At 37.8% G+C, this 24,983-nt stretch overlaps 2 protein-coding genes and 1 long non-coding RNA gene across 4 annotated transcripts; all 3 read left to right on the top strand.

Annotated features, from left to right (window-relative positions):
- Nucleotides 1-1,175: 1,175 nt before the first annotated feature.
- LOC145774599 (uncharacterized) lies at nucleotides 1,176-7,337 on the top strand. 2 transcript variants are annotated; one of them, XR_014290021.1, is made up of 3 exons: nucleotides 1,176-1,337; nucleotides 3,593-3,687; nucleotides 4,147-7,337. It is a non-coding gene; the product is annotated as an uncharacterized LOC145774599 (long non-coding RNA). The 2 variants fall into 2 exon arrangements; XR_014290022.1 differs by having other exon boundaries at nucleotides 3,593-3,718.
- A 2,014-nt stretch (nucleotides 7,338-9,351) lies between these two features.
- On the top strand, nucleotides 9,352-17,895 carry LOC145774807 (zinc finger SWIM domain-containing protein 3-like). Its single transcript, XM_082586120.1, has 8 exons — nucleotides 9,352-9,686; nucleotides 10,415-10,529; nucleotides 11,095-11,323; nucleotides 12,582-13,949; nucleotides 14,216-14,386; nucleotides 14,891-15,061; nucleotides 15,216-15,368; nucleotides 15,527-17,895. The coding sequence occupies exons 3-8, from the start codon at nucleotides 11,110-11,112 to the stop codon at nucleotides 15,901-15,903; spliced, it is 2,454 nt and encodes an 817-aa protein (XP_082442246.1). The 5' UTR covers nucleotides 9,352-9,686; nucleotides 10,415-10,529; nucleotides 11,095-11,109; the 3' UTR covers nucleotides 15,904-17,895.
- A 5,365-nt stretch (nucleotides 17,896-23,260) lies between these two features.
- Nucleotides 23,261-24,587, top strand: LOC145774594 (M-phase phosphoprotein 6-like). The gene has a single exon (XM_082585866.1). The coding sequence runs from the start codon at nucleotides 23,332-23,334 to the stop codon at nucleotides 23,842-23,844; it is 513 nt and encodes a 170-aa protein (XP_082441992.1). The 5' UTR covers nucleotides 23,261-23,331; the 3' UTR covers nucleotides 23,845-24,587.
- The last annotated feature ends 396 nt before the right edge of the window (nucleotides 24,588-24,983 follow it).

The following is a 24,983-nucleotide window of genomic DNA, read 5'->3' as shown; positions in this document are numbered from 1 at the left end:
GTTCGGGTCCGGTTCTGGTTCAAAGATTGTTTCAAAATTTGGTTCAGTTCCGGTTCAGGTTCGAAGAAACTTAAAACCGGTTTTATAAGTTCCGGTTCGGGTCCGATAAAATTAGGCCTAGGCCTACTATTGCCCAACTAGGCCTACTAACTAGCCCAATTGGGCGTGAAAACCGCAAGGTTGGCAACACTGATCTCAACACTGCTTTGCTCAATTAACTCACCTTTGTTGTTTGTTGCACAAGTTATGCGGGGTTCACACTGACAAGCATAAGCGCAAATCATAAAGCGTGTCAAAAAAACGAGTGTTCACACTGAAAAAAAAGTGTTCACACTGAGAGCGTGAAGCGTGACCGAATCGCGCCACCGGCTTGGAGATCTCGATTTCAAGCGTGAAAACAGAAGTTGAATTATTTCAACTTTTCCCTTTCGCGCTTGACATGAGAGCTCGATCGGTTCGAGTCGAGGTTCGGAAGAGGTCGGCTGATTGTAGCCTACTCGCTTAGGCTGTAGTTTGTCAGCAGTTTTGGCTCTGTAGATATTTTGATTTTGTAACACATTATGAGCAGTCAGTTCAAATTCTAGCCAGCAGCAAGATGTAGCCTAATTGATTTAACATACTGGTAGTGAAAGATCAAAGCCTAGGAAAAAATACTAGGCCTATTGCTGTAACATTAACCAGGGTCAGATCATCAGATGTCACTAGAAAATTTAAGTGAGGCCTAAATAGTTGACAAATAATTCCAAATTTACAGAAAAACCAGATGTTTTTTGTTTTAAAACTAATCAAAGATAAGTTAACCTTTTATTTTCAAACAACCTTATTGCAAAAAGATCAACATATAATTGGCAAATAAATGAAAGCGTACGTAGTTCAGGTTTAGATGTATTATACTGAATTGAAATATGTAGGCTACAGTATCATAGGCTATGCTGTTTTATTAGCCCTGGATCTATAGAGGCTGAGTGGGTATATTTTACTTGGCCTGCTACAATACAGGGCAGTACCGGTATAACACAATGTTCCTGTATTTGGTATCTATAGGCTAGATCTGTGATTTAAAAGTAAAATTTAGCACGGTACTTTATAAAGCAAACAGACAAACAAACTGAAGTCATGACATAGAGTAGACTATATCAATCAAGTGGTATTATTTTTTTTTATATTGCAGTTAACATTGCTTCAATTAGAAAATAAAATATCCATTAAATAAAAAACTAAGTAAGTTATGACTTAAAATGTTCCTGCTCTGTACGATAAAAAGCATAATGGGTACAAAGACAGGAAGTTAAAGAAAAAGTTACGAAAAGAAATGAAAAAAGATTTAGGCCATCCGGGTAATTATTAATTTATATTCTGACTTAAAAATATTAAATAGGCTAATGATTGATAACAAAACAACTTAGTTGGAAAACGTTGCTGAAACGGTAAAAAAAACATTACTGCTGTTGCTGATGTCAGTGAGCTGAAAAGAAATCTAGTTCGAGTGTGACAACATTTGTTGTTCATATTTTTGTAAACTCTACTGTTTTGGTTTTTCACTGCGTGTTTTACTGCTTTTGTGTCACCATACTAATCTTAAGTGTATGACTGTACGTAATGCTTATTTGCAAGGTAGCAACTGAGCTATCTAAACAAACTTTATCTACGTATTTGATGAACAGGGATGTTGATGATGAATAAACACATGGATTAAATTAGCAATACGAAGTAAAGGCGTGGCTATATTTACAGCACTAGTGTTACCAGATAAGAAATTTTTCCATAATTTGAGTAAAGTTTAAAGTAGTTGAGACAAAACCTTGTGATTTAGGAGGTTTTGAAATCATAGGCAAAACTCTTAGTTTAACCCTATCCTTGGCAACACTTGTTACATAACAATGCTTTTTGATTGCATCCATGGTTAACATAACCACTTCTTAGGCGTATTGCACGCCATACAACATTTTACTGCAGAATTGAACATTTGTGCGCAATAATAGTATCAACCTGCAATAAAACTATTCTTTAATTTTAATAAGCTATGCACAATAATACTGAATATGAAAGAGGATAAATGTGTCGTTTCCCTCTTATGATATAGGCCTACCCCGTAGCCGGTCATTTGGTCGACAGGACATTTGGGTTAGGGTAAAGGTTTGTTAACTAACCCTAAAATGAGTCGTTCTGTCGACCTAACATCCTGTCGACCAAATGACCGGGTACCGGCCTACCCTGCACTGCTGCCAGATAAGACTGAGCATCATCAAATGCAAGTTTGTAACAACAGAGAATGGCATTGGCTTACCCTAGATTAAATTCTATCCCATGCATCTGAATAATGACATAATGTAAGGTTTAATTCGCCCCGATAGCTCAGTTGGTTAGCGTGTGACTTCGTGAACGAAGAAGCTTCAAGATCAAGCGGTGCTGGTTCGACTTTCGGGGCGTGCCCTTGAGCAACGCATTCTAAGGACTGCTCTCCATTCAGTGGCACTTAATGGATGTAATAATTCCCAGGTAACAAGACTTCAACAATCGGAAATTTCACTCTGCCAATCTGCGTAACCGGCCTTGCGTCAAGAGCCTCTACAAGTATGCGAAACAACCAGGAATAGCCTATCAAGGCTTTGTCAGTACGAGGATAAAGATTCAAAACCAAGTTTGCCTCCTTTTTCAAATAGTTTTTAAAAAACACAAAAAAGCCCAAAAACACCCGGGCATTAAAAAAAACTAGCAGTGTGGAATTTTTAAAAAAATCCCGGGTTTTTCTCAACCCTGCTTTTGCTACACTATGCCCCTCCCCCCCGGGACAAGAGAATAACCGACTTTTGTGATTTAATTTAGGGTGCTTTTAGTTTTAACAGAACATGTTTGCACGTAAGGCATTAAGTCACCACTTTAGACACCTAATTTCTTTCTAAGCCCTTTTGCTACATTACGGGCCCCCCAAGGACTAACGAATAACAACATATTATGCTTGAATTTAGTCGTTTAGGATGGTTTTAACCAAACATTTTTTCGCGTAAACTATAAAATCACAATTTTGGGCCCCCCAACAACCACAGGCCTGGGCCTTCAAGGGTACGCCGTACCCTCCGTACCCCCCTCTCGTAGGCCCTGCGAATAAGTACTGTTACTGTAAGCTGACAAATACTACTACTATGTTGTGAGTGAGGATTTTAGTTTCTAAAATGATGATATGGGAGAAAATAATTAATACCACACCTAAAATTACAGATATCGAAAAGTTGTTTGTGTAAGTCCTGTGCAGATAAGTCTTTTAAATGGATATTTTCCACAAAACTTGCATAAGAAAAATAACGTAATAGCTTTAAATGTTGGAAATGCTTTCAATTTCTTGCTTTTAGTGGTAGAATCTTTACAAAGTATAAAGAAGAGACAGAGAGTGTGGTTATAGTGAGTGACTTAATGGTATTGTCTCAACAATGTCACTGTGAATCTGAATAAATGTATTGCAATGACAATTACTCTTAAGCGTATTATACATGTTACCAAATATAAATTATTGTGGAGATTCATCTGCTAAAATTATGAAATTTCATTCTTAAAATTAGTAAAAGTTAATTGCAAATGCTTATTTTATGTGCAGCTGTAGAACTGAAAGACCCGGATGACAACAGTGAGAGAATTTGTAATGACTTTCTGTTTCAAAGCACGAATTCCTTTGAAGACTTCACTGACTGGGTAATTACTACCTAGAATCACAAAATGCAAGGTGATGATGTGACAGTCCTGTTGGGAGTATTTTAGAAAGACTAAAAAGTTTACACGAAAATAAAATACAATTATGAAAAAGAAAACTTTTGTCTTGTCTGATGATATGCGGATAGTGCAAGTAACATCAGGACATGAAAAAGCATTGCATTGTATGAACTATAGCAGACGTCGAGCTAATTGTGTCCCCTGTCCTTGATATTGAAAATATTAACTATGGTATGTAAGATGTATGCTTGCTTTTCATTATATATTGTAGGCCTACAAACTTTTACATCCACCTCTTACATCCAAGGTCGACCAAGCATGTTATTTAAATATTGTTACTTAGGTGTTGAAGGTTTTTTTTTTGACATAAATCAAGGAACTTTAGTACGTTTTGTAGTTCTTTTTTATACGGCCTGCATCATAACTTAAATATTTTTTCAGGAATGTTTGCTCTCCATGTTAAAAGAAAACTCGTCAGCAATACAGACAGCACTGTCTACTGCTACATACAGTACAGATGAAGAAGCATTGTTTAGTCAATTGATTAACCGCGCCAAACTTTGAAGCATAGACATTAGACAAACACACCTCTGATATGTGCATGCCGCACAGTGTTTAGTATGTATGTACCATTCAACAGAAAAGCACATAAACTTTTTCTTGATCACCTGCTTGCCATCAGTTTGTTGCAAATTGCAATGTGACTGGTTTGAAAAGTGATAAAGGATTGGAGGGGAGTTTGGCACTAAAATTGTATGTAGGCCTATTGTAGTGATTTGAAGTTTGCCTCAGACAATGTGGTTTGCACTGGCGTTATTCCATTCATTTGAGTTTATTTGAACACCGTAAATATGCAACCCAGACAGCCACTCTATCTGGTCAACACCGTACCCGATCTGGTAAAGATTTGGACCAGATAAAGTGGCTGTCTGGGAGGGCTGTGGAGTCTTGCGAAAAATATGCGACTCCTCGTTTTACAACTAGCCGACTCCGGCTTCAGGATTTCCGTTTTTTTTAATAATTTTTATCGTTTTCCATTTTTGTAAAATTCAATTTCATCGAAGTTATGATCGAAATTGATACAGCGACTTTTACAAAATTAACAAAAACAAGCACTTCTATTTTCAGGTGAAGTTTTAGACCCAAATACGGCGAACAAGAAATTATATTCTTTTGAAAAGAGTCTAAACAAAAATTTTGTTTTTCATTATTTTGTATCAATCCGGAGTAAGCCTTTTAAATGACTCCATTCCGGACACGCCAAAATTCCTCCGACTCCACAGCCCTGGTTACAGTATACAGTATATGTTGTTCTGTATCATCATCATCATAATCCATCGTTGGCATATATGTATATTGTTATTGTTGTATATGTATATTGTATATTATTGTGGGCAATTATTTGAATTTGTATATTGTTGGCAATTATTTGAATTTGTAACTTATATCTAGTTTACTTTAATATGTGTGGCTGATAAAAGTGCTTATTGTCTGCTAATATGTGGGCTGTGCAATGTGCATTCACAATGATCTGTGGACTTATATACGTATATGCACTGTACCGTCATTTTCACGCTTATGCCAGATTAGCTTATTACTGGCTATTAGTAATCATTCGTTGTGTTACTTGGTTCAATCAGTGTTTAGAGCGTTTACTACTGGTATGATTGATATCACTTATCATATGAATCTTTCTGGTCGTTAGAGTAGACTGAGTTTAAGTGATGATTGGTGTAGGTTCTTTTTCGAAGGATTCAATATTGCAGTGTATGTTCAGGTCTTGGTTTCATCATGTGCAGTGATGTGCGCGCATACAAAAAATATTGACGCCGTCAGCGCAAACGCAAACGTTTGAAAAACTATACGCCGCATGCGTCAACGCAACTTGTAAAAAAAGTTGGCGGCGTCAGCGTTAGCGCATACTCTAGCGCATACTCATTTTGTTTGCTAGGTGCCAAACATTCACACGGTATAAACCACTCGAAACAACACACTTTTCAAGCCACTTCGCGATTTCTCGTTACAAGAAATTATCTTTTTGGCCGGAAGGCACATCTGGCATTGAAAATATAAGTTTTTGCCTTTCGAAGAAGAGCTTAAAATACTTTTCCATGTAGGGCCATGGATTTGTATTATCATGCTCCATTTCACTTGGAGATTAGTATTACCGTAAGTTATTCCCTGAATACAATAGTGTAGTGTAAGAAACTGTAGCATATGCCTATCAAGAAAATTCTAGTATTATACTAACTGTCGCTCCTAGTAATATACTAACTGTCGCTCCCTAAAAATCCATTATAAAAAACAATCTTTTTAAAATAATTCCGTTTGAATAAGACTAATATTGCTTTTAATGCCATAATTCTCTCAGTAAGCTCTATGCTTTTTTCTGATAAGATTTTTAAAAAGTGGGTTAATGGAAGACAAAACTGCCAGACACAAGCAAGTTTAGATTCTGAACTGCACAACTCTTTGTTATTAGCATTCAGGGATAGTTAGCATTACTAGTGTTATTAGCAGTAGGCTATTCAAAAGCCTCTCACAATTGGCCCCTGGATGCATGTTTTGCTAAACTGCTCATCAAGTTACAAAACATATATAATTACATACTTACGCAACAGAATGTATAAATTGTCAAGTAAAAATTACCTTAGCTTGATAGCCTACTGTATGTAGGCCTACTGTATGTAGGCCTACGCAGTCTACGCTACATAGCCTAGCCTACAACAAGAATAATCGGCAAAGTAATGTACTACATATAACATACAGAGTACAACATCATGCAAGCAATCACGGTCGGAGACCAAATATTTGAGTTTGTTTAGATACATAGGCTGCACTGCTCATTGCCTGAGAAGTTTCTGATTTGCCCCAAAATGCAAGACTTAACTAATAGCCTATAAATTAAAGTGCTCACAATTGCTTACAAACACCTTCAACACTGCTTGACTAAAAAAACTTCACACTACGAAGCCAAGTCATTGTTTACATTTTACATGGAGCGGCATTACCAACCTACCTACTTGCTTGCTTACATTACATTCCTGTTTTGACCCGTAATTTACTAAGTAATTTCTCAGTAGGCCTAAGTTGTTTTAACTAATTCTTTCTTTTTTTCTGCAAGACTTCAATCTCCACGTGGGACTCTAGCGTCAAAGGCAGTAGTGCGATATACAAACAAACTCCAGCTGACTGAACAATAGATGACACTGTGACACAACACTAGAACAATGGGCAATTGCAAGACGTTAACATTTTGCAGTTTGACAAAAAAAATTGCAAACAACAACTAAGACATTAAAAAGTATGCGTTGACGCTATGCGCTAAAAAACCGCGAAAACTTTACGGCGCATCCTCAAGCGCAAACTATCCAAAAAAATGTGGCAGCAAGCGTTAGCGCAAACAAAAAGTCTACGCCGCATGTATGCGGCGTAGAATTTGCGGCGCATACGTACATCTCTGATCATGTGCCTAAGCCTTATGCTAGGCCTATTTGCCCAGTGTAGATACGAATGTAGCTACACTATCTGCGGCTTGACTCATACTACATATTTTTTCGTTTGTTACGTTGTAGTTATCGTCAATTTTCGTTTTCCTCAACTTCGAAGCCTTACAATATAAGTTACTGGTACCCCGTAGTTGCTTGCTTCGGTACATCCGTGCTTGGTTTGGTAGTTTTTAGAGCAAAGAAGAGCCCGACGCGTGTAGCTGTAGCCTATATTGCCAGTCTTATATGATGACTGTTGATGTTTGCAGAGCATCTGATGTCAGCCACAGCCAATACTTTTTGGACAGTTGTGATGCGGAGATATGTTAAGGCAAGACCGTCTTGGTTAAGGGCAAACCATAAAACTTGTAAGAGAAGCGGAGAAGTTAACACAAGATTCCAAATGAAATTTCACAAATGGGCCACTTAAATTCATGACCAATTGTATTTCCCAACATCGCTGAAATAAAAGTAACCTGCGCTTGCAGTTTGTTTTTATTCTGACCATCACAACGAAAAATAATATATGGCAAACATAGCAGAGGTCTAAAAAGGGGTAGAAGCGACAAAGCGGATCTGTCACGTTTTGTCAAGAAAACAGATCATCTAAGGTAGACCTACTAGCCTACTACTCATTCTAAACTAACGATGGAAGCATTCCTCAATTATGTCACAAGATTTTGTTCTCCCAGGTCATCCCTTCTTTGAAATCTGGTCTGTAGCCTACCAACCATATAAATGTTTTGTGAAAAAATTATTAAAAATACCGTAGGCTACCGTCTTCAGTTTGTTTTGTTGGTTAATCAGCCACGAAGTGGAGTAGGCTTAGACTAGGCCTACTCGTAAAGAACAATAAACAAACTTTTTTTAAAGTAGCCTAGGTCTATGCCAGAAGAAAAACTTCATTGTTATTTGCAAGTAATCTTCTTGCATAGGCTACTTTAAAAAAAATATACTAAGTTTTCTTGTTGACGAAGCATCAGAATGGATATAAATGCAATGTCGGGTTTTGTTATAACTTTGAAAGTTTGTCAACGGATATATGAACAAGCTTACTCAGTCAATGGCTTCCACACGCTTAACGTCTTGTTTCTATGGAAACCAGTGTGAACATGTCAGCGCAAATCATAAAGCCGAAACACGCCAGACATGAAAACACGCCCACCCGCTATATGCTAAATGCTAGGCAAGCTCAGTGTGAACCCCGCATTACAATCAAACTATATTGTCTATGATGTCACAGAACAGAAGTTGTTTACCTCAAAAAATTCCTCTCCAAAGCATCGATGTTAGTGGATCGTGTGTTACGGAATAGGCTATAATTCATCCGTACAATGTGGCCTCCAAAATAACAACATGCTACGTGCAACTTCACTTACCACAATGCGAACAATAACGTAATGCTGGAGTGAACCGCTTTTTTCAACCGGTTCGGGTTCGGTTAGGGTTTAAGCTAATTCAAATTTTCGGTTCAGTTCCGGTTAAGGTTCAGACAAAATCGCACCAAAACCGGTTTACAAAAATCCGGTTCGGGTTCGGTTCGACTCCCTGGGGATAGCTCGACAATTTTTAAGGGTTGCCAGATCCGCAAGCTTTGTCTGCAAAACCTGGGCTAGTTTTGCTTCCCAGTCGCGGAAAAATTTTAGCAGTTACCGAGTGTTGTATAGTTGAATTGTTTGATTTTCTGTTAATTCTAATTTGCTTCAATAGAAATATTATTTTTAGTTAAAAAAATGTGGCAACACTAACAATGCCTGACAAGTGACAAGGGAAGGCTGACAATGGGCAATTTAGAGTTTTAGAGGTATCCCCATTGAAATTGCCTCTAAAGTCGGAATTTCATGGATGGACTAGAACTAGTCTACTAGACTACTGTATATAATATTTACTGTTTCTGGTGAGTAAACCATTGCTTGATTGATCATGTTACGAACACCATAACTTCTTGAGCTATTCAGATAATAATATGGCTGCACTTTTGTAGCAAAGATTTATCGAAGTGGCTATTCTTACAACATATTGTAAAACTAGCCTCTGAAGCTATTCTTACAAGCACCACTCAAGCAAGACGTTGTTTACTCGAGCAAGACCTTAATGCGCTCAGGCGTTTCATCCGACGACGCTCATACGTAATTTCGCGCGCATGCGTATTGGCTTGTGCTGCACACTTGATCGTAGAGTGAACCGCGGTAGTTGCTGATTTTGCTGATCGAAACTACACGTCAATGAATCCATCGTCATCATGATTACGAAGGGAGCATTATATTACAGTTTTGAGACACTTTCTTCGGCTATTAAGCAATGGGAAAAAGAAAACTTTGTCAATGTTTATGTGAGAAATTCCATAACAATTGAACGCGCAAAACGACGTCTAGCACTTACATCCACAAAAACCTGGAATGAACAGTTGAAGTATCGTACAATACAGTATGCTTGTGTGCATGGAGGAAGAACACCCAAATCATGTAGTCAAGGAAAATAACCAAATCAAAGGTAAGTAATGATGGTTTTGTCCTTGGTGCCCATAGGTTGAGCTACTCATGTAGCCTATATGCATAAGTTTTGCTAATAGATTGAGTTTTGCATAAGTGCAAATTGCCTACATTCCTTATGAATGCTAAGAACTTAGCAAAATGCATATATTCTGCTGAACCATTCCCGCATGCTGTCTATTGTAATAAGTTTTGCTAATAGATTGAGTTTTGCATAAGTGCAAATTGCCTACATTCCTTATGAATGCTTAGAACTTAGCAAAATGCATATATTCTGCTGAACCATTCCCGCATGCTGTCTATTGTAATTTCCATTGAATTGTCATGCCCAGAATTATTCCTAAGTTGCATTGAATTACCCATTAGTTTTGTCAATTTACCCATATGTTACGTCGAATTGCTCATCAGCACAATTCGTCGAATTACCCGTAAGTCTCATGAAATTATCCATAAAGACATGCCTTATGGGTACTTCAACGCAGCTTTTTGGCAATTTGACGTCACTTATGGGTAAATCGACTAGATTTATGAGAATGCTCGGCTGAACTTGTGGTAATTCAACGTGACTTTATGGGTAATTCAGGTGGGCTTATAGGTAATTGGATGCAACTTATGGGCAATTTGACATGACTTGCAGGTAGGCTACTTTAACGTGAGTTATGGCTAATTTAGGTGTACTTATGGGTGATTCAACACGGCCTATGTCACCTCATCTTTGTTGTTTTTCAGTACTTTTATCAAAGGTTGTCCATTTGGAATCAAAGTAAATGCAACGTCAGATGGAAAAGCGCTATGCATCACTGAGATTAGTAATGTCAATGATCATAATCATGATTTCAATGAAGTAAGTGGAAATAACCCTTTGTAGTAGTCATAGCCTTTGAGCTATGGTCACACTAGCCCTGTATATGATAAGGAGGCTTTCATCAGAAATTATGTGAAGGATAAAAAAGAGCAATAACATTAGGGGGGGGGGTTAATCGGCTTTTTTTTCAAATTCAATTTTAACCCAGGTTTTAGGATACAACAGTACATTCTAAGACCACTAGTAAAAAAAATTGAAATTTCCGTCCAAAACCCCCTTTATCCAAAAAATTACTTTTCGTGTATAATTGCATTTTGATTATGACACTTGAAGTTCAAATATTGTTTGCTACTGTACTAAAACACGTTAAGAATGTTGCAAGACAGTTTTTCTGATCTTGACTTCATCGTAAGACACGGTAAAGTGGTCATTTCACTTTGCGCGCATGACTACGCACATGCTGAATATGACCAGTTTGTGCGAAACTGGTCATATTCAAGCCGCCGATTCACCAAACCTGGTGATCTTGCCCATCTCTGTGGGTTGGACACCTGTCAAAAGATATGTCATTTTCTTGACTATGTGCATATAAATTATTTTTCAGAATGCATTTAATTTGATGCCTAAACAACGAAGATTAAATGAAACAGAAAGCAGTGTGATCGGAGAAATGCTTGCCACCAAAGCAAATAAAAAGTTGGTACAAAAGCACATTGCAGCTTCTACAGGAAAAACAGTTATTCTTAAAGATCTGCATAATATTGCCGCAAAACAGAGACCTTTGTATGAAAACACCTATGATGAACTTATTAATGAAATGAACAAAGAAAAAGGTTAGTCGACAGACAAAACTTTTTTGTCTGTTATACAGTACAAGATATGTTCATGCTAAATAGTAGAGATGACTTTCTAATTTCTATGTGCAGTATGATAAGTAGAGATAGAATGAGCTCCGGTTCCGGTCAAATTCTGGCTCCGTACTGGAGGTGATGTGACTCCGGCCTAGAGCCGGATGTGTGTGTGCAAGCTGTGGTCAGGGTCATGACCTTGGAAAAATCTAATTTTTTGCATCATTGTAGTACTGCAGCAATGCAAGAATAGGCTACCAGGTTGCCTGTAACATTGGTCAACACCGTAGGCGTATTTGCAATCTACAGGTCGCTGCTGCAGATTGAGTGTCACATGATATTGTGAGCATTCTTCTTGAACCATTTCAGATATAATGTCAATTAAGCAATTCGCGATTGACCTCTTGCCGTAATGGTTTAGACTGCAGATGAATTATTTCGATGACGTGGGTTCAATCTCACCATTGCCAGTTCAATTTAAAGTGTTGACCGCCTGGTTTACCGGTCAATAGACTCTGTCTACTGCAGCAAACTGCGGATTACCAGTACGCACATCATAGTAGGCTACACAAGAAAAATATCTAATTTTCAGACGTTTTTCTATTCAGAAAACGTTTGTCTAGTATAACCAACACAGAATATTAGCAGTACCCTACAACGTGTGGAAAATTTGCAACATTGAGCTATAAAGGGTCAATTGAGAGTATTTTTTGCTTCATTTTCTTCATAAGAATTCATTCTACTTTCCCAAACTCATGCTCCAAAGATTTTTGTTGCAACATAAGGCGCTATGGGGATTGTAAGATTGAAAGCGGGATCAAGGAATTCAATCAAAGGTCTTCAATATCTTGAAACAATTCTACTTTGAGTGGATAGAAATAGAAAACATTGCTAAATTTGAAATCTACGTAAAAGTTTACTCCTAATGGATCCTTTTAACGGACCCTAAGCATTGCAATGTGGCATCTTTTAGAGAATGGGGTGAGAGTGGTATACAACCGCTCAGTTGGAACATTGATTATATGATGTAAATATTACCAAAGGCCTAAACATCCTTCCTCTGGCCAATAATTAAAATAACATAGAATAGAAAACAAATTTCACTAAAAGTTGATGTTTTTGCTTTTAAATCTGATGGAGTGCCTAATAGGCCTAATTGTTTTGCGCTATTTTAGTCTGGCCCAGGATTGTCAAGATTCTTGCTTTGTAGGGTATACTAATCCTCAGTTTATTTTCATTTTAGGTGCTGCAGTAGATGTGTTTGCAGATGATGACAAACAATTGCAGGCGATATACTTTCAAACGAAAGACATGCGGGAAACCTTTGCGGCATATCCCGAAATGCTGCTGATTGATGCAACCTACAAACTTAATGACTTGAGAATGCCATTATATGTGATGCTGAATGTTGATGGCTTAGGTCAGAGTGAAATTGTGTGTCTGTGGCTTGTAGCCACTGAAGACAAACTGACCATCAGCAAGCTGTTAACTCAGTTTAAACTCCACAATCCAGCTTGGGATAAAGTGGAGGTTGTAATGGCTGACAAAGACATGACAGAGCGGGATGCCATGATGAAAATGCTGCCTACTGCAGAAATTTTAATTTGCTATTTTCATACCCTTCGCACTTTTCGTAGAGAAGTTTCCATGGAAAAATTAGGCATTTCTTCAGCCCAAAGGCAGGTATCACTGGAAATTTTAGGAAAACTGGCAAATGCCAAAAATGAGTCAGCTTATAATTTACTGTATAACCAATTCGTTGACACAGTCCCAATTGCTGTCACAACATATTATAACGATAACTGGCATGCTATTCGACATCAATGGGTGGATGGACTGAGCAACTTGAAAGCTAATTTTTTGAACAGAACTAATAATCGACTGGAATCCATCAATGGAAAGTTGAAAAGTGTCATAACAAGATACTCAGGAATGACCATGTTTTTTAAAGATCTGATGGCATGTATCCAATCTCTTTCCACCGAACGTGACCACAAAGCGTCAAATGCTTTCCTTAAGGTTCCAATTGATGCGATTTCAAGTGTGGCGGAGAGACAATACCAACAGCTACTGACACCATTTGCATATATTCATGTGCAACAACAATTCAAGTTAGCGGAAAAGGTTGTCATGTCAGAGATTTTGAATGATTCTGCCATAGTAAAATCTCGTGTCCATGGGGAATTGGCAGTCACAACAACAGCATGTCCTTGTGGATTCACATCATCAATGCTGCTACCTTGTAGGCATGTCTTAGCAGTTAGAAGGCAGCTCCATATGTCAGAGTACAATCCCAATCTTTGTTCAGAACGGTGGACAATGCAATATTTTCTTAAATCCCATCGCCTGACAAGAAACTCACTGGACAACGGTCCTGCATCCACATTACCAGCTGTTGAGATTCTTAACAAGCCTCAAAGAAGATGTGTTTTATCAGAACAGCAAAAGTATCGCCGTGTTCAAGATATTTCCCAGAAGATTGCGTTAATGATATCTGAACAAGGAATGGATGAATTCCAATACAACCTGGATAATTTACGACAAATTGCAGAGTTCTTGCAGGAAGGAAAGAAATTCCAAGTTGTGAACTTTTTGGGTCAAACTCAGAAAGGTAGGCCTATATGCTAGCACTATTTACTAAATCAGAAAAACTAGCCTACTTTTTCAAATATCTGAAGAGATATGGGTTAGTTACTGCAACTTGCGTCGTGATTTTGCAGTCAATTTTTTTTTGAGCAATGATTTTTATGGCGTTGAGCTATCCAATATGTGGGCTAATATGTACTGCATGCGCAGTTGCGCACTAATTTACGATTATACAAGGTTGCAGATGCTCAGTAATTCTGCTTTTGTGAACAACTGCATGATCCTTTTCAGGCACTAATACTGGAAGTGCTGCTGCAACATCTTCCAGCAATGATCCTGGAATTGTATTTCCTACGGTCTCAAACAGTACTTTACAGCACACACCCTGTGACGTCTTGTCGACCGTTGATACCAGTGCGATTATGATGCAGACTCCGTCCAGTTCTGTTCAGTCTTTTAGAAGTATGCTGTTTCTGAAAGCTTCATTTCTGATTAGTTGTTTTTTTTTTCTTGCATTGCATGCTGCGCTTACACTACGTTTCATGTTTCTTAAGATTATAGCACGGTCTGCATTATTTGATAAGTAATGAGTTTATTGGCAGGTGATGCAGCATTGTGCAAATAATCATCGAGAAACACCTAGCAGATTTTGATAGATACTGGATTGGTTGGCATTCGGTAACCACGCCAGAAGCATGTTTTGGCTGCAACAAAATCTTGTTTTCAAAAGGTTAATGTAGATTTGTTGACACCTCAAGTGCTCGCTTCCAACTCAAAATACGGTATATCACAATATCTACTGCCAGTGCACGTATTTACGATTATACGACATTATGTTCCGCCCAGGACCGTAACCTCGTCAGTTTGGCCCCCATTGCAACAGTGCAACACATCCAATAATTGTCCAGTAAAGACTCGTGCGACGCTTCTATTGTTTCTTCATTGCTCAGAGGTGATCCTTTTCAGGCACTGATACTGGAAGTGCTGCTGCAACATCTTCCAGCAATGATCCTGGAATTGCACTTCCTACAGTCTCAAGTAGTAGTTCACAGCACACACCCGGTGACGTCTTGTCGACCGTTGATACCAGTGCGATTATGATGCAGACACCGTCCAGTTCTATTCAGTCTTTTACAAGTATGTGCTGTTTCTGAAACATTCATTTCTGATTAGTTGTTTTTTCTTGCATTGCATAATGCATTATGTTTATTAATTTTTTAATAAAAACGTTGAAATAGTGATGTTTTCTACGTTGTAGCCTATATTCGATTCTCGTTGTGTTTATTAACAGATGATGCAGGATCAATTAAATTTCCACCGAAGATGATGAAACGTGGCAGGCCAAAAGGAGCTGGATTGACAGTCATTGGGTTACCACGCAAGAGACAAAAAAAGAGCGGACCAATTCCATTCAGACTGAAGTCGTCTTTTCAGAAAGAAGCAGGTTTGTTGCATTTATGTTTGTGTGACTTCATTTTTGTTATAGCCTACGTTAGTTTAAAAAACTACACTTTGACTTCTGTGGGTCTGCCTAGCCGATAGGCTACGTCAAAGCGTACGTAGGCTACATCAAACAAAGTCACTCATGGTCATATTTTTCAGCAATACTCAGTTGGTTTGTCGATTCTGAGGTAGTAGAAGAGGTCTTGCGTCCATTCAGCGATCGACTGATCGAAGAAAATGAAATTGAAACGTTGCCCGAAAGAATTCCAATGAAGTGTTTAGATGAAAACATTGCCATTGCTTCTGTGCGAAGACATTTTTCTTTTGACGGTTGGACGTTGATGGAGAACCTACTGACCACTTTGCGAAATAAAGGCCGCTGGTTGTGCATCTCCTGTTATTTAGATCTTGATGCAGGCGACAGCATCATGTGCGACTCGTGTCTGGATTGGCACCATCTGAGATGTCTTGGTAGAACAATGCCGCCAAAAACGAAGTCTTGGTTCTGCAGGAAATGCAACCTTATGGAGAAGTGACATTGAATGTTCAGGTGATACTGCAATCTCGCTTTGTCAATTAAACCAAGGTTATGTAAACCGTGAACTACGAAAAGACTTATTGGCCTTGACGCGTTATGCTTGAAACTTGTAACATTTGATAAAAATCGTTTCTTCAATGGTCCTCACATAAAACGCTAACGATGTGTTCTTGAATGACTAATGAGTCCAATCCTGGCATTAAAAGTTCTGATGCATTTAGGACATTTAACATTCTTTGGGAGAGCTGGCTGAAAGTCATGGACTAGTACAGGTTTGTAATGTAGTTGCTGCAATATACTACGGTCCAACAAGACCTTCAACAGTTCATTAATATTCAACTATTTTACTGTTTCCAACTTAACACAATTAGTATACGTATGTTGAACTCTTTCATAGCAAATGGTGGTACAGAACTTGAAAATAGCAAGTAAAAGGTAGCTCGAAGCTGCAGTTTTTTTTTTGACTGACTCATCAGGAGCTGTCATCAGAATAAAACAAACCTAAATGTGGTGAAGTACTTATAGTAGAAGGAAAGAAGAAAAACTGGAGCTTCAAACTATCAGCTACCTTATACTCGCTAAATCCAGATTTGTTGCATGTGTGTAGTATTTACATTTCTTCACTGTAATCTTAGGCTATGGCATAAATGCTTTGATTTCTTATGGCAAAAAATGGGTGATGAAGATCCATAAGTTTATAACAGTAAAAAATCAATTGTTTATTGTTGAAAGTGGTTGGCTTCAGTTGAAGATGCCATGAGATCCATTGAAGAGTACGAAGCAAAAGCAGGAACGAAGCTTGTTGTTGTTCAGAAACGAGCATACGGTGCCATGTTAATGTTGATTTTTAACATCCTGTCATTGTAATTCACTAGTGTACTAAGTGTTGATATTCATACTACAATAATAAGCCTTTTCTTTGTTGACAAAGATTCTGAAAAGGTTTCTGCAAAGCACAGTGTTTTCACCAAAGTGGAGGTTAGGCATCATAAAAGAGGAAACGGTTTACTAACTGCAAAAAATGCTATAAACATATGTAAATGTGTTCTGTTTCATCAACTTTTCATCTCGTTTCTTAAAGACACTCAGTTTTCAGGTGTAAAAGCTTTGTTGATTCAAAGTAGCCTAGCCTACTTCACTGACCTCTTTTGTATTTTTTCCATCTAGTGTGCCAAATCCATACGCCTATGTGGTGTTATTGATTGGACCAAGTGACATGTCCAGCGGTAACTAAAGGCAGGGTTTGGGTCACAACCAATCTTTTTGAGACAATTTATTTTTTACCATATTCACGTAGTAGGCTTGGTGGTTTTCAATGTTACGTACAGTACCGTATATTATTTCTGTAGGCTACTATCATAAGATGAAAATTTAGTTGATTGTAACTCATCGTAGATGAAGATAATACGATTGTTGCATCGTTGCGGCCAAGGCATTTGCCTCTTGGATGCAACTTACAAGACGTCCAAGTATTCCCTTCCTCTATTTTTTCTTTGCGTCAGAACGAATGTTGGTTACCAGGTTGTTGCTACGTTTATTATCCAAAATGAACAAGCTTCGGACATAGCAGAAGCACTTTCTGTTGTAAAAGGGTGGTCAGAAAACTGGAACCCTTCGTTTTTCATGACCGATAAATGTGAGGCGGAAATCAAGGCCATCGAAAGCGTTTTTTCAAGTTAGTGAATTGCATTAACATTTTCGTTGCTTGTGTGCTGTCTCCATTGCTCATGCATTTGTGTCGTCACTGTTAAGTTGCTACTGTACTTTACCACTCAGTGCCCACGACTTCTTGTTCCGCAGATTGCTACGTGTTACTCTGTGCCTTTCATCGCGAACAAGCCTGGGAAAGGTGGATGAGGAAAAGTGACAATGGCGTTCGCGATGATAAAGCAATTGTGCTGACATACTAGACGCAATGAGGAAAGCAACTACATAGAACAGACTTGTTTGCAATCAAACCAGGCGACAATGAGCGAATGGCAAACGCGATACCCCCCTATTCAGGGATAATATGCGTGTCTGTGACCGCAGGGGACCTGGAGCCGAGTTGTTTTGCACGTTGATAGCACCATGCAGTTGCAAGCACAGTAATAGGCTACTGAGCTCACATTTTGAACAATTCAGTGATCTTCACACCAAGGCTTTTTTTCAGTTGCTAACACGGCCACAAATCGCAGCGCATATGCGTGCTTAGTGTTAAGTAACAGCCTAGTGGAAAGTGTTGTGGATTGAATTTGCTAGTTCAAATAAGTATATTAATTCCGGTACCCAAAGCCTCAAATGAATTCACGAATATCGCAATTGTTAACAATGGCATATAAATTAGGATGTTAGTGCACACAAAGTAGGGAAAGTATTGCTTGAAGAGTTGATTCCTGGGACAAAAATTGAACACTGTAGGCTATGTCGAGCAGAAACTGGTTTAGTGTTTTAAGGTGGTCAAAAATGTAAGCATGCGTCTATTTGCATCCAACAAATAACGAAACTCTAAACTTCTCAGTTTGGTCGGGAAACAAAAAGGGTTGCGAGGACAAATGGCAGGTCTCATCTAGGCAAGGAGAGGAGGGACACATGGGTGATGATCTGGCCTAACAGTTACTGTGCTGTGCTCAAAATATGTACAGTTTTTGTTTAACATGTGCGGTATTCACTTTTTGTAAATAGCCTAGCTTTTCGGAAATGCAACGAGTCATCTGGCGCTATTTGCTTGTGTTTGAAGCCCGGTTGCTCGCTTTGTGAAAAAGCTATCAACCTCAACTTTTGCTTGTCAATAGACAGAGATATGTTGTTTAGATTAGCGTTTATTAAATGCTGTTATCTTTAAAAATATTTGTGGGATAAATGGTTAAAGTCGGTCAAGTTCAACTCTTTACCTAAGAAATATTTTTAACTTTTAGAGTCTGGCTGACCTTAATTTGGATAGACGATAGCTTGTGCTTTCCAGCAATGGTTCAATTGTTAAAATCGAAGCAGAAACAAGCAACTTACAACTAATTTAATAAAGACATATAATGATCGCAGACCGGGGAGACTTGTATACTTGCTTCGATTCGGAAATGCAACGAGTCATCGGGCGCTATTTGCTTGTGTTTGAAGCCCGGTTGCTCGCTTTGTGAAAAAGCTATCAACCTCAACTTTTGCTTGTCAATAGACAGAGATATGTTCTTTAGATTAGCGTTTATTAAATGCTGGTATCTTTACAAGTATTTTTGGGATAAATGGTTAAAGTCGGTCAAGTTCAACTCTTTACCTAAGAAATATTTTTAACTTTTAGAGTCTGGCTGACCTTCATTTGGATAAACGATAGCTTGCGCTTTCCAGCAATGGTTCAATTGTAAAAATCGAAGCAGAAACGACAAAGATATATTATTGATTAAATGCTGGTATCTTTAGAAGTAGGCTATTCTTCGGATAAATAGTTAAACTTGGTCAAGTTTAATTCTTTTCTAAGGAGATATGTGGTGTTTTTCGGGCTTGTGTTACATAGCTATTAGGTAAAAGCGGACACTTGCACGCTTTTTTTTGTCATGGTTGACTAATTTCACCCCACTTTTCCACCATTTTATGGTGGATTCCTCCTGTGTGACGTCATCTCCTTTTTAACCAGGGTCGCTACTTGTATACCAGTTCCAGATCACGCATGAGCGCATATTGATGTCAAACGTAATGCTTGAGTGGTGCTTGTAAGAATAGCCTCTGAGGCTATTTTTACAATATGTTGTAAGAATAGCCACAGCCAAGATTTATTATGCTTTATATATAACTTTTTCAACAAGAATCGCTTTTGTGATCTAAATCAAACTGCAACATAATTGGAAAGGGCTGTGGATCTACGACTGGGAAAGCTTTTTGAAGAGCTTAATCCTGGCAGTTTCGCATACTTGTAAAGGCTTTGAATCACTGACCCAGGCCCGGTCACCGAGATTGACAGAGTGAAGTTTCCGATTGTTGAAGTCTTGTTACAGGGGAATTATTCCATCTATTAGGTGCCACTGAATGGAGATTGGAGAGCAGTCCTTAACGTGCATTGCTCAAGCGCACACCCTAAGAGTCGAACCAGCGCCGCTTGATCTTGAAGCTTCTTCATTCCAGAAGTCACGCGCTAACCAACTGAGCTATGAATTATGATGATCATCATCATAGCACATGACCAGGGAACTGTGTTTCAAAAGGTACGTAGTGCAATTTAGTATTACCACAGCGATCTTGAAGCATCAGGCTGAAGCAGGTCGTTGATATCTACATTGTAAAGTTCAAGCAACAATGATGCTGCTAAAAGCGAAACTCAATCTAATATATTAGTTCTATCAGTTTAAATTGACACTATGAGGAAGAGAGTACAGGCTAAACAATGTAAAATAGCGTCATTTTAATTATTATATGCTACAGTAAAACTCGGTTAATCCGGATTCGGTTAATCCGGATCTTTGCCTAATCCGGATAAAACTGGAAGTACAAATGAACAAGTCTTGATAGAACCGTCATCGGTTAATCCGGATCTTCGCCTAATCCGGATGGAATCGCCGGTCAAATCGAATCCGGATTAACCAAGTTCTACTGTATGTTCAAATAAAAACCCATTTTTGCAACAAATAAGCCACCTAACAAAGATATCAATAGTTTAGATCAGGGATCACCAAATGGCGGCCGCATGCGGCCCGCCACACTGTTATGTGCTGCCCGCGGAAGGTATCAGCGTGCCGTGCAAGTATAACCAGAAATACTTTTCTTGAAGAGTTAAAGAGCATGGAGGCAAAAAATACTTTGTGGAAAGCATATTTTCACTTTGCATACGATTCCATCGACCAACCAATCAGATTGTAGTTCTAATTGGGGTCTCTTAAAGTTATTCCAATGCGATATCCAGCCACACTGTCCCAGTGGTTGATTAAAACGACTGTTTTCGACATTGTCTGTGAGCATTAGGTTGCTTATTTATGTTTGTATATGTCATGTAAACACTAGTGTGCGTTTCACCGTTATTGTGTTTCATGAGCAGTGTTCCCTTTTATATTATACAAATTATTGTTGGCAAAATAGGTTATTGTGCGAACTCAATTTATAATAAATTGGCAAAATATTATAATATATACTTTTTCTGGTTGTAATACGAAATATTTAGTTAAGTACTGCAAAATGTTGTTAATCAACAATTCTTGCCATGCTGCTAAGCATCGCAAGTGACAGTTGTCTAATAATCAAAGAAAGATCAAATAATCAAAGGTTTTGGAGACGCTCACAAAAAGGATGAAAAATGAATTCATTGCTTTTTTAGAGGAAACACTGTTCATGAGTTACGATAGAAACGTTTTTTCGGTGATTTCCACAAGCGTTTGTTTTACGGTGCCTGGTTTCTTCTTGTTATTGGAGCCTATTTTTCATTGATATGCTTGCAGGTCACTAATGTTGCCTGTATTGCGATGTGTCAAACATTTCCTTGTTTACTGAAACTGTTAATTGCAAGATGTCTTTTGTGAAGCAAAGTGACGACACCAATCTTGCTTGGCGATGAATATTCTGATGAAACCGCTCACCTCGCTACAAGTGCGCAAAATAAGTGGCCTCGTTTATTAGGCACTGTTAAAAAAGTCAAAAGTGTTGTTAAAGGAGTTTGGCCTGGCAGTAGCGTTGTTCGACTAATTTTGTTGCTGTGGTATTCTAAGACAAATATTAACAACATGTAATACTGGGTACGAAATGCATTCTTTTCTAGCATAAGAGTCAACCTACCTAAAATTTTATTAGTGCGGCCGCCACAGCTCTCCTTAAGTAGTGCTAAAGTGGCCCGCATGCAAAAAAGGTTGGTGACCCCTGGTTTAGATTCAAATTAGTAAAAAAAAACATTAACAAAAAAAAGTTATGCTAGTTACCATTTTCACCAAAAACTTGTTTAAATAATAGCCTAAGCTGAGCTTATAACCAAAAAAGTTTCTTGTCAAACTAAGTCATTTTGTCAGTTGCAAATTGTAATTGACAATGAGTTAATTTTGTATCTACACCAGCTTCCAATTACAAATAAACCACTAAAATATTTACTAACAGTCAAAATTTATAGTCACTTTGTGATGTCACAATAAAAAAATATAAGGGTGCTCAATAGAATAATCATGTTTTACCTGTGCCCTTCTGCTCCTGCCATCAGTTTAAACTGACGGTAGTAAAATAGTTACAAAACCTTTGTAAGTCTTTTTTTTTTTCACCTAGAATAGTTTCAATAGGATATTTTTCAGTTGGGTGGAGGAATTTTTCAATTTTACTCTTGTTTGTAGCCATTTGATTGTGGTTAATTTTTAGAACAATGCAAAAAACACATTTTAAGCTGTTGTACTTATCACGATAGCCGTTAACTCAGCATTTTAAGGAATCAAACAATTAGCTGGGCTCTCCATTATCAGATTAACCCAAAAACTGAATTCCTATCAGCATCAGTACGCTTGCAACTCTTTTTTTACGCAATAAAGATTGCCATCAAGTATTACTGTCAGTAACATATTATGCTTAAATATTGATTACATACAATCAGGGTTGTTTGATTTACATCAAACAATAGAATTAAACAAATCAATCAAAAAAATCATTGAGATTTTTTAAGATTTTTTGTTTTTTTAAGATTTTTTAAGATTTTTTGTTTTGGATATGGACAGCTTTGTCTGATGCAAATAAATTATTATTATTATTATTATTAAGCATATGAAAGTGAAAGTTTATCTTTAAATGAGCTTGATGCAGCAATGGAATTTGCTGGAGATATGAAGCCTAATATTTTGTCAGAAAACTATCCTGGTAAAACTGGGCCTTTTATATTGCATTTATTTCTCCAAGATATGCTCGAAGTGATAACTCCTTTTGACATGATGAAAATCTAGTTTGACAGAATCAACAATGGCATGTCAAAGATGACTGAAGTTTCAGGAAAAAAGCTTCCAGTACAGATGTTGAACGTGATGGTTGAAGTTCAAAGCCGGCTGGGTATTGCAAAAGCTGGCTGGCTTGTATTTATTTAGAGATTTTTCAAATGCATAGTAAACTGCATTTGAACTTTTGTTGTTTTTGTAGGAACCATATCACACTCAGTGAACTATTAAACTTCATTTCAAAAGTTCTGGTGTATGTATTTAATCAAAAAAACAAGGTGATAATGCTAATTGCTGAAGGGTAAGGAGAGGTCTAAGATTAGCCGTATATAATTGAAAGCAAAACGTTACAATTAAAAAATATAGTCTAAGTAATTAATAGGTCAAAAGCAGATCATAGACATAGAAATTCTGCTTGTCTAAAAAAAATTATACTTTGCTCCAACCCTGTGTTCAAGACTCTGTACGATGATGATTGATGAATCTGCCATTTCCAGGTGTTGCAGCTATGTAGTAGTTCTGTTTTGGTTGGATATTATAATCTATTGAGTTAGCAACAACTGAATAAGATAATGATGCAAGAGAAACCAACAAAGCTTTCACTTAATGTTCGCAAGATGAAATTCATGCAGCGATGTTTGAGTGAAGATGCACGACGACTCTTGGATGATGGAGATCGAAGAATTATCACAAATGAACACTGGGAGCTCGATTTCCCATCTGTAGGAGAATTGAACCAAACATTTACATATTTAGAAAGTGTTCTGCATTGTCAGCCTTGCCACTATGGCCGAATGTCTTTCGGTGGGTTCAATAAAAACATTGAGAAACTAATGATTGAGATGAACACTTTCCAGCAAGATAATGATGTTTGTGATGATAGCGATGCTTCTATATCAGACGACGAAATGGCAAAAAGATTCACTTCATTGGTCAACACTGTCAGCAATAAATACAAGAAAAGGGTTAATACAAAGAAAGGAAGAAAGATAGACAAACAAGGAGCAGACGCTCCCATTCTCAGTAAAGTAAGACGGAAACACTCAGATGTTGACCATAAAGGATTTATGAAACCATCAAATTAAAAGTTTTAATGAAATTTATTTGCAAAAGTTAAGATATTGTGCTTCCATTGAGTGGTCGCCATTCAAGGGTTGGTTAAAAGAGCCACAACAGCACATTAAGTAAATTCATTTCAATTGAATTCTTGCTTAATTTAAGATCAAGGCATGATGAGATGTTTGTTCGATACGAATCACTGGTTTTTGTTCAGTATGGTATTGGTATATATATTCCAGTAGAGGTTCTATTAAGCTGTAACCGACGAGATGAAATCCAATGATTGCTGTTGAAATATCAATACATTGTGCAAGTGCAAGATATTAAAGCTAACATGACCGAGACCGAACATGCTAAGTGGGCATTCCCAGTTTCCACATCACTTGTTTGCTACTTGTGGAATACTCTTCAATATGCACGGTGCATTATATGTTCTGGGTCAATTTCAAAATTTTTTAAATTCTGTCTTGATTAGTTAAATAATTTGTGCGATCTTCTGCACACTATAGAGTAGACCATAACAAGTTGATGTTTATTTTTGCCTGTACTTTTATTCATCTTGTGGTAACACCAGACAATTAGCGTAGATAGTCGGTGTACAATGTCGTTCCGCACGGGGATTATTGGTGGCCACTAGTTTGCATATGTTTTGCTCTAATACTGTAGCTAAAAATTTAAATTCATCAAATTGTTTACAGAACAAAACCGTAAAATCATCAAGCTCTTGATCGAATTAATAAACTTCAACACATTGAAAAATGTTGTGACATGTTTTGATTGATTGCACGAATATTTATTCTCGGACTGAAAAAGCTTTGAGAGCTAAATCCTGACAGTTTTGGAAGCTTTGAACTGACGACGCAGCGTCGGTCACCGAGATTGACAGAGTGAAGTTTCCGATTGTCTGAATTATTCCATCCACTAGGTGCCGCCGAATGGAAAGTTGTCCTTTGAAATGCGTATTTTATTGCTAAAACACGTCGTTTCAATGATTCTTTAAATACTGACGCAGGAAAATGAATTTTTGTGGCGCATTGTTGAAAGGGCTCTTCGGGTTCCACTTATGTGGGCTTCATTGCAAGCAAGGCCTGTAAAGGTTTTTAGGTATTTTGTTCCTAGCTTGAAACACATTTCCTTGCTGTGGAGGAAAGGCCTCACCATCGTG

Source organism: Aplidium turbinatum, chromosome 7 (genome assembly GCF_918807975.1).
Source record: "Aplidium turbinatum chromosome 7, kaAplTurb1.1, whole genome shotgun sequence".
Taxonomy (NCBI): Eukaryota; Metazoa; Chordata; class Ascidiacea; order Aplousobranchia; family Polyclinidae; genus Aplidium; species Aplidium turbinatum.
This window is presented reverse-complemented; position numbering and strand designations above follow the sequence as displayed.

Coding starts and splice junctions, on each gene's coding strand:
- LOC145774807 (XM_082586120.1), top strand. CDS start 11,110: ATGCCTAAACAACGAAGATTAAATGAAACAGAAAGCAGTGTGATCGGA. Junction 13,950..14,215: donor TTTGGGTCAAACTCAGAAAG/GTAGGCCTATAT, acceptor GATCCTTTTCAG/GCACTAATACTGGAAGTGCT. Junction 14,387..14,890: donor TTCTGTTCAGTCTTTTAGAA/GTATGCTGTTTC, acceptor GATCCTTTTCAG/GCACTGATACTGGAAGTGCT.
- LOC145774594 (XM_082585866.1), top strand. CDS start 23,332: ATGATGCAAGAGAAACCAACAAAGCTTTCACTTAATGTTCGCAAGATG.